At 43.8% G+C, this 9,694-nt stretch overlaps 1 protein-coding gene across 1 annotated transcript; it reads left to right on the top strand.

The window, feature by feature from the left end:
- LOC310944913 (actin-related protein 2) lies at positions 1 to 5,496 on the top strand. The gene is made up of 9 exons (XM_083910763.1): positions 1 to 131; positions 1,576 to 1,686; positions 1,779 to 1,937; positions 2,248 to 2,377; positions 2,486 to 2,622; positions 2,708 to 2,857; positions 4,014 to 4,159; positions 4,263 to 4,395; positions 4,985 to 5,496. Exons 1-9 carry the CDS (start codon positions 84 to 86, stop codon positions 5,153 to 5,155), a joined length of 1,185 nt encoding a protein of 394 aa, XP_083766889.1. The 5' UTR covers positions 1 to 83; the 3' UTR covers positions 5,156 to 5,496.
- Positions 5,497 to 9,694: the final 4,198 nt, after the last annotated feature.

A 9,694-nucleotide genomic window follows, 5' to 3' on the forward strand; every position in this document is an offset into this window, starting at 1 on the left:
CTCCGGAGAAGAAGAAGAAGAAGAAGAAGAAGCAGCTTTATTTTTTTTATTATTATTTTTTGGGGGCGTCAGTGTGTGAAAGGATGGACAGTCAGGGAAGGAAAGTGGTGGTGTGTGACAATGGCACAGGAGTGAGTAAACAAAACATCTGCTTACTGTACATGTCATTATCATCGCAGATAATCCACTTGTCGTGCACGTTTTTACTTTTGCACATTTAAGTGACTTTACATTTGCTCTTTTTGAACGTTTCCCTGCTGCTTTTTCAATATGCAAAACTGTAACAGCTGTGTTCACTTTTAAGTGTTTTCATTTAAGAAAAACAAAACAAAAAAACAAGAAAAAGAGTCTCAGGGTGTGAAACTGTGCCGTGCATACTCGAGGCTGATTCCACATCTGTCTGGACTTGTCACTCTTACACACCTCTTACACACACACACACACACACACACACACACACACACACACACACACACACACACACACACACACACACACACACACACACACACACACACACACACACACACACACACACACACACACAGCCATACATGGTCGTAAGGCTTTAAACCGAGCAACAATTGGGTGAAAAGCAGGAAGAGCCGTTTCAGAGTCAACACAAATCAGGAGCGGCTTAGAAAAACAGCATAAATATAAGCGTTTTTACATTTTAAAATGTACATTTTAGTTATAAAAACCCTTTCTTTTTTTATTTGTTTTGCCTCTGTTTGGAATGTATTGTTTCCCTCCAGGCTAAGGAATGCGACTGCGGTCATTTAGACAAGTCGAGGCAGTTGCAGTGTGAGGTGAAGTCATGAGTCTTAAAGGAGCTGTAGTTATTCACCAAGATGCATGCACAATAATCTGCATTAATAATCTATAAACACTGTATCATAGAGTACAGATACGTCAATGTTGTACTTGGGTACAGTAACAAAGTATTAGTACTGATAACACTGATAATAATTCACCCTAAATCTGATTTCTGCACGTGGATTAAACCAGGGGCCGGATTAAAACGGAACAGAATGGATTAACAAAAATGGAAATGATTAGAACAGGTCACTCGCGGAATATGATTGAATTTGATAGAAGCAGTGTTATTTATAATAATACTCTTTTTAAGAGTAGGTATGTTTACGTGTGCTACGTGTCTGTGGTTCGTGGTAGAAAACGTTTGAGAACCACTGGTCCAGATTAATCATTTAAAGGTGCATTATGTAATAAGTCTAAAGCAACTAAAGGCCGTAAAATCCTCCTAATATGTCACAGAGACTCAGGAATAATGTTCATATAACAAACTGAACTCACCAACAACAACAGTACAGACAAAATATTTGCATTCAAAAAAATATTTTGCAGACTGCAAATCATGTTTTGGCCTCACGTGGCGCCACCTACCGCCGCCTACCAATCATTGCCGTCCGTAGAGTCTCAGCTGCCGAGCAACCACGGGTTGCCAGTTAAGTCAGAAAACGCAACCTAAAAGAACCTCGGTATTTTGAATTTGAATGTAGTAACCGTTTTTTGGGCCACATTCTTACATATGGCGCCTTTAATGTTCCTCCACAGTTCGTTAAATGTGGCTTCGCTGGAGCGAACTTCCCCGAACACATCTTCCCCGCCATGGTGGGTCGACCAATCCTGCGATCCAGCACCAAAGTGGGCAACATTGAGATAAAGGTGAGGTTTTTTAATACATACTACAAACATTCATTAAAAATCACTTGTCTTCCTTATTTCTGATGTTTGAACTTCTTCTTCTTCTTCTCCAGGACCTGATGGTGGGCGATGAGGCCAGCGAGTGTCGCTCCATGCTGGAGGTTTCTTACCCCATGGAGAACGGCATGGTGCGCTCCTGGGAGGACATGCTCCACCTGTGGGACTACACCTTCAGCGCTGACCGCCTGGACATTGACCCCAAAGAATGCAAGGTGCAAAGGTGTCGCACGGATGTTTCGTGCGCTTGTTTTTGTAAAGTAAAGAAATGATCTCCAAATTTCAGAGGTTTGGGGGAACTGAAATTTCAGTATATGTTCCGAGGCTAACACCCAGATACGTTTTGTTACGACTCTCAAATGATCTCAAAATGGTTCTGATTAATTTGGTTGGAAATGGAAGAATTTTTATGTCCCTACCTGAGGACCACCTACAATATCTCCAAGGCCCACCAGTGGTCCTCGACCCACACTTTAGCTAACATAATATACTCAAAAACCTTCACACAGATCCACTTTCTTCTAGATCCTGCTGACCGAGCCGCCCATGAACCCCACCAAGAACCGGGAAAAGATCGCGGAGGTCATGTTTGAAAAGTACCAGTTCCACGGCATCTACGTGGCCATCCAGGCCGTTCTCACGCTCTACGCTCAGGGTAAACGTTCACCAGCTGCTTCCCTCGGATTCAACTTCAAAACCTACACCACTTCTTGTTGAATTTTGAGTTTCACAATGATTCTTGAAATGTTTTATGGTCTTACAGGACTGCTCACCGGTGTGGTCGTCGACTCCGGAGACGGAGTCACCCACATCTGTCCGGTGTACGAGGGTTATTCCTTACCCCACCTCACTCGCAGGCTGGACATCGCGGGCCGTGACATCACGCGCTACCTCATCAAGGTGAGTCTGCGGCCTCAACCTTCTCTTCTTGGTACCGGGTAATGCTTTGATCGCAGTTTTCCAACTTTTTTCCTCTGATTGTCAGCTGCTGCTGCTCCGAGGCTACGCCTTCAACCACTCAGCTGACTTTGAGACTGTGCGCATCCTCAAGGAGAAGCTCTGCTACGTCGGATACAACATCGAGCAAGAGCAGCGACTGGCCACGGAGACCACCTACCTGATGGAGTCCTTCACGGTACGTTCAAGAACCAAAGAACAGTTCTGAAACGTTGGAGAGCCTCGCAGTTGAGATAAACGCTTCTTGAAAGTGGGTAGCGGAGGTCAGGAGGTGGTGCAAAGTCACCTCGGCAAGTTTCGCTAGTTACTCAGAATTCGTCAAGGGGGCGACAGAAGAAACTGAAACTATCCAAGATTTTAACCTTTGGCTAACTTGTGAAAACCTTAAGGCCCTTCCAAGGTACACCTCCACGCACAGACTGCGCGGACCCAACGAGCACTGGGCGCATGACGCGAAATGCAGATTTTGGAACCTTGCGCAAAGTGAGCGTTGGGTGCCTTGACCTGGCAACCCTCGACACCCCGACTCTCGTGCCCAACGGGCCTTTCAGCTGTGAGCCGCTCGGACCAGACGTGTCCAAGGGAGCTGTAGCATCGTTCTCTTCTTCTTTGGTAGGAATGCGTCCAGACTTATACCCCCACCCCATGGTTGAGTGAAATACTACAGGACCATGAGGCGCGAGTATACCAGGGTCCGGGGTATGCGGCATGTGTGCGAAAGTATACCAGGGCCTTGAGAACCGTCCAAAAATCCAGCTTGCTTGCTTGTACCAAAAGTAGTAGACACGTTCTTTAAAAGAGCCACAACAAGCTAACTAACTGGCAAAGAAGCTAATGGAGAAGGGAGTTAGCATTGTCTTGAGATACTACAGGACCCTGACGCGCGAGTAGACCAGGGTCCGGGGTATGCGGCATGTGTGCGAAAGTATACCAGGGCCTTCAGATCCGTCTAGATTACTTGCTTGTACCAGGCAAAATAGTAGACACGTTCTGTAAAAGAGCCACAACAAGCTAACTAACTGGCAAAGAAGCTAATAAAAAAAAGCTAATGGAGAAGGTAGTTAGCATTGTCTTGACAGTAAAGGGAGAAATTGAGAGTCAGGACAATTACATCTACAAAGACTAGATAGGCCACTTCTACTTGTGCTCAGTAACTGACCAGCTAACGCAAATTCCATTGAGTAAAAGCCAGTTTCAAATGGAATGCAAAGTACCTGAAGAAACCCCAAACAAACATTGGTAGAACTTTCAAACCTGGGATTCAGATGGAGAACAGCCTAGCACGGCGACATTGTTTGACGGATCTCCAACCTCGTCTTATTTCTGTGGCGCAGCTCCCCGACGGACGCCAGGTGAACGTGGGCGGGGAGAGGTTCGGCGCTCCTGAAGCTCTGTTCCAGCCTCACCTCATCAACGTGGAGGGAGCGGGGGTGGCCGAGCTGCTGTTCAACACCATCCAGGCTGCAGACATCGACCTCAGGTCTGCCAGCTCGCGCTGTACAATCTACAAAGAACGCGTTTTAGCTCAAAGGAAAAACAAAGACAATCGACCATCTGTCTGTTTTTTTTTTCCCCTCCTGCAGGGCGGACTTCTATAAGCACATTGTTCTGTCAGGAGGATCAACCATGTATCCAGGCCTTCCGTCCAGACTGGAGCGGGAGATCAAGCAGCTCTACCTGGAGAGAGTGCTGGACGGAGACACGCAGAAACTCTCAGTAAGAACATTCAGAATAATCATTCAGATTAAGGGCTTTTATTTATTAATAATCTGGATTTTAAAGGTCTGGTGTGTAACATCTAGAAGGTATTTCAGGCAGAAAATGGGAATAAAACCATGTCAACTGTTTGTGTTTTTTAGCCATAAAAATCCTCGTCCTTTAGGCCAGTGTTTCCCAACCCTGGTCCTCAGGGAACACTGCCCTGCCATGTTTTACATGTTGCCCTGCTCCAAAAACACCTGATTCAAATGAAACATTACATTTTTGAAAAAAAAAAATTTCTTCCAAAAATGTAATGTTTCTACTTTTGTGATTTTTTTTTTTTTTTTTCAAAAATGTAATGTTTCATCTGAATCAGCTGTTTTTTGGAGTAGGACAACATGTAAAACATGGCAGGGCAGTGTTCCCTGAGGACCAGGGTTGGGAAACACTGCTTAAGGCCAATAGTGAAGTGAGTCCACCATTTGTTGCAATCTGCAGTTTCACCTCTAGATGTCACTAATTCTTACAGCAGAGGTCTCCGACTTCATGTGCATGTATTTCTCTTTTTTTAATCACATCTTCCATCATTTCTTCACCTGTGCAGAAGTTTAAGATCCGCATCGAGGATCCTCCCAGACGCAAACACATGGTGTTCCTAGGTGGCGCTGTGCTGGCCAACATCATGAAGGACAAGGACTCCTTTTGGCTGAGCAGAGCGGAGTATCAGGAGAAAGGCCTGGGCGTTCTGCAGAAACTGGGAGGCGGAGTCAGATAAAAAAAACAAAAAAAACATCCCACGTGTCCACAAGTGCTTCTAGAATGTGAGAAACTACTGTTTTGAGCTAATATTAATTTTCAGAAATTTATGTTTTTCTAATTAAAACAAGGAAAGTTTAAGCTGAATAAACCACCAGCAGTTTGAAACACTCGATTCAACCTTGTGCAAAGCTCACAAGATTTAAGATGAGACTTAAATGGCCAAATTGACGCGTTGCAGCCAAAGAAACTGGACTTTCTGAGTGAATTTACCCACAAATTTACCCTTAAAATATACTGGAAATGATGAGAATAATGCAAATAGTGGCTTCTTTTCCTCTGTTATGTCAAAATAAAATGTCAAATGCAACTCAAAGATGCTCTAAAATAAATAATTGTACAATACAAAGCTAATGAGTCATGTTTGAATGGGTGAAACAGAATCAAGTGTGACAGCAGTGTTAGTGTTTGCTTCCCTCTAGTGGCCCAGGCACGACATTTCACATGCACAGATATTGCAATTACTTATTTATTTATTGCGATACTGAGTTACCTGACAAAAAAATACAGTTAATGTAGGGTTTGGGGTTGTTTTTTTTTGTTTTTTTTGTTTTCCCGTACACAGAAAAAGAAACTTGTTGAGCTCTCACAGTGAACACATGCGTCACGCACACGTATACACCACATTCGCAGGGTTTGGGGGTGGAATAAACCATTCACGTTAGAAATGAAAGGGTGGGGGGGGGGGGAAAAGCATGCAATAATGTTCAAAAACTCCAGATATGTCGGGGGGGGGGAAAGAAAATCCATACTCAGGGGTTTGATATCTAACAAATTGAACAAGGTAAAAGTTGTTGTTTTTTAAAATACACAATTTGATCGTTGTTGAAACAGTCGGCAGCGGCGGGTTGTGATGGTTTTTGCAGCAGGAGCCACCGGGAGATGGTGACCATGACATTTACATTCGAGCGGTCACCGTTAAGTTCCAGGGGGGAAGGGGGGGAGGAGAGGAGAGGGGGGCGGGGCTTGTTGTCAGACTGTCCTATCAGTGAGTCCAGGGGTGTGTTTTTGTACAGTACAGTTACGAGAAAGAGCAGAAGAACTCAAATGCAGAGGGGTTTTCTTTAACTCTGGCACTGGAAAGAAAGGTTTTTTTATACATTCGCAAGTCATTCAGTCCAAAATGGTGCAGGAGGTTATTATTATAGGACACATTTTAAATCACTTTGACTGATAAAATGGCTGCATCTAACCCCATACACAAAACCAGCATTTTTAGCTCCACTGCTGCCTCCTGTGGTTAGTTCGTGTCACTTGTGTAAATCCGAATAAAATATTTCAATCACGGAAATCACATAACGATGCATCCGAACTTACGTATGGAGACAGAAGTGGATTAATTCCTTCAATTCCAAGAATTTCGACCTGACAAAACGCGCTAAGCTAATGCTAACAGGGGCTTAGCGAATGGAATTTGTGTTCTTTATCATTTTTCAACCTTAGCTAATGAATTAAAAACAAAAACTTTGTAACAGTGACAGCAGGTACAGTCAGCTAAGCTAATGCTAAAAGTGTCTTAGCAAATGGAGAATTTGTGTTCTTTATTATTTGTCAACCTTAGCTAACGAATTAAAAACAAAAACTTTGTAACGGTGACAGCAGGTACTGTCAGCTAAGCTAATGCTAACCGTGGCTTAGCAAATTTTAGAATTTGTGTTCTTTATTATTTGTCAACCTTAGCTAACGAATTAAAAACAAAAACTTTGTAACGGTGACAGCAGGTACTGTCAGCTAAGCTAATGCTAACCGTGGCTTAGCAAATTTTAGAATTTGTGTTCTTTATTATTTGTCAACCTTAGCTAATGAATTAAAAACAAAAACTTTGTAACAGTGACAGCAGGTACTGTCAGCTAAGCTAATGCTAAAAGTGTCTTAGCAAATGGAGAATTTGTGTTCTTTATTATTTGTCAACCTTAGCTAATGAGTTAAAAACAAAAACTTTGTAACGGTGACAGCAGGTACTGTCAGCTAAGCTAATGCTAACCGTGGCTTAGCAAATTGAGAATTTTTGTTCTTTATTATTTGTCAACCTTAGCTAATGAATTAAAAACAAAAACTTTGTAACAGTGACAGCAGGTACTGTCAGCTAAGCTAATGCTAACAGTAGCTTAAGCTAACTGAATTGTTTTGTTTTTAGCACTTATGTATCTCATACTTTATATATGTATGAGAGAGCGAGCGATGTAGAAAGTGCAGTTTCCGGACAGAAATAAAGCTGTTTAACATTGAGGGAAAAAGCAGTGAGCATAATCAGAAGTGTATTGTAAACATAAGCAGGTGTAGATTTGATCTTAAGTCGCTAAAAATGTCCCTTGTGTCCCAGCAGCCATGTTATCAGTCCAAAATGTGTCTCCAACAACCTCGCTTCATAAAAACCTTCAACTGTCCCTTAAATGTGAGTTTCACACATGTTTTTTTTTTTTAAACAGAGCTGACTGTCATTTCATAATTTTTTTTTTTCTACTACTCCTACTCAACCAGCCGAATACGCTTCATAGTACATGCGAGCAAAAGGAAGGAGAGCGTGGTCCTTCTCCAGAAAAGTAAAAATAAAAAAATCGCCTCAGTGGGCGTTTTTCTAAAAATATTTCTCAAGCTTCCTTCGAGCTCCACACTGTAAACGTGATGAACATCACAAAATGGCCACACTATTATTCCCTCGGTTTTGTCCCTTTGGTATTGAGGTTTGGTCTCTGCGATGACGTCCCGACGTCCCCCCGTCCCCCCGTCCCCCCTGGTCCAATCCGAGAATCTGCAGACTTTTTTTACGCATTCAAAACAAAGTAATAAAACATCCAAAAGAGTCTTTTACGCGGAGCCCCGGGACTATACGGTGAAAGGGTTACATCACCGCGGTGGACAAAACTGCCTGCGACTGTGTGTTTCCAGGCAACGTTGGTCTCACGGAATTCGTCTTTGGATTTGAGCCTCCTCACGTTTTTTTTAATGATGTAATCCCCTCATGGTATACGTCCAGGTCTCGCCAAACAACAACCAAAAATCCACTTATTATTACACATTTTTCCTTGTCACAAATAGAAAGCACACGGCAGCCACAACCCGAGTAGTACATAGTACGACTTTTTGGCAACAGTCCCCCTTGCGATGTTGGTCCGCACATGCGCTCGTATAGAAAAGTTGGACGGACACTTCCGGATGCAAAAAAAAAACGGCATCCCGATCTGAAGCCTTTGGGGATTTCCGATTTGGACGAAGCCGGGGGGGGGGAGGGAGGAAATCGCAAGACGTTCATTTGCAACCGGGCCTCCCATTGGACGATTCCAGCTGTCAATCACACCCGTGGTTTGTTCGTCAATTTACAAAGTTGACATCACGCTCTGATTGAAGTAGAACTGAAATGACGGAATTTCCCCTCAGGAAAATGTTGACTTCCATTCAAGAACATTCAAGAACTTAGCGTATTAGCCACGTCGCAAAGCTCACAAGATTGAGATGTTGCCTGAATTTCACTTAAATGGCTAAATTGACTTATTTGCAGCTAAGGATTCTGGACTTTCTGAGTGACTCTACCCACAAATTTGACAGAGGTTGCGAGTGCAGAAGGAGATGAGGTAAGGGTGAAGGTAAGTGCTACACTCTTAGAAATAAGGGTTCCAAAAGGGTCCTGTTACAAGGGCTGAGGTTCTACCTGGAACCATTTGCTTCTGAAACACCCTTTCCCAGAAGAATGGGTTTTTCAAGGGTTCTTGGTAACACTAATGGTTCCAGCAAGAACCATTTTGATGGTTCGAAAAGGGTTCTTGGTGGAAGCCTGCAAATGGTTCCAGGGGGAATCTTTATAAAAAGGTTCTACCTGGAGCCAAAAAGGGTTCCTGAAGAAGCCGAAGAACCTTATATGGTTCTACTTAGCACTTTTATTTCATAAGAGTGTAGGACAGCAGATGCTCTTGGAAGAGTTTGGTCTTCGAGAGCTTCTTGAAGATAGACCATGTTCCGGTAGCGCTCGGTAGGTCATTCCAACAGCATGGAACCACACACGTCTGGATTGTCTTGTGCGGGGTGTTGGCACCTCCAGACCACAACCCTTGGAGCAACGGAGTAGTCGAGGGGTAACATAAGCCTTTAGATTAGCATTTCGGTAGATGGGCGCAGACCCGTGGAGGACTTTCGAGGCTAGCATCAGTGATTTGAATTTGATGGGGGGCGGCTAAGGGGGGCCAGTGGTGCCCTTTGGACCGTCTGTAGTTCTGTCACAGTTTGAGAACCATTGGCCACAGACCGTTTGATTTGTAGATCATTGAGCAGCCACCAGGAGGCGACCGTGTCAACATTTTCCTGAGGTAGTATTCGCTCGTTTCACGTCGTCTTTAATAGAACGGGACGTCCAGACATCCATCTTCTACCGCTTCATCCTCCACATGAGGGTCACGGGGGAGTCGCTGGTGCCAATCCCAAATTGGATGTTTTTGGACAATAGACGATCAACCTACGAGCGGACACCAGTGCGATTGACAGCTGCTATCGTCCAATAGGAGCC

The sequence above is a fragment of the Microchirus variegatus genome (genome assembly GCF_963457635.1).
Source record: "Microchirus variegatus genome assembly, chromosome: 2".
Taxonomy (NCBI): Eukaryota; Metazoa; Chordata; class Actinopteri; order Pleuronectiformes; family Soleidae; genus Microchirus; species Microchirus variegatus.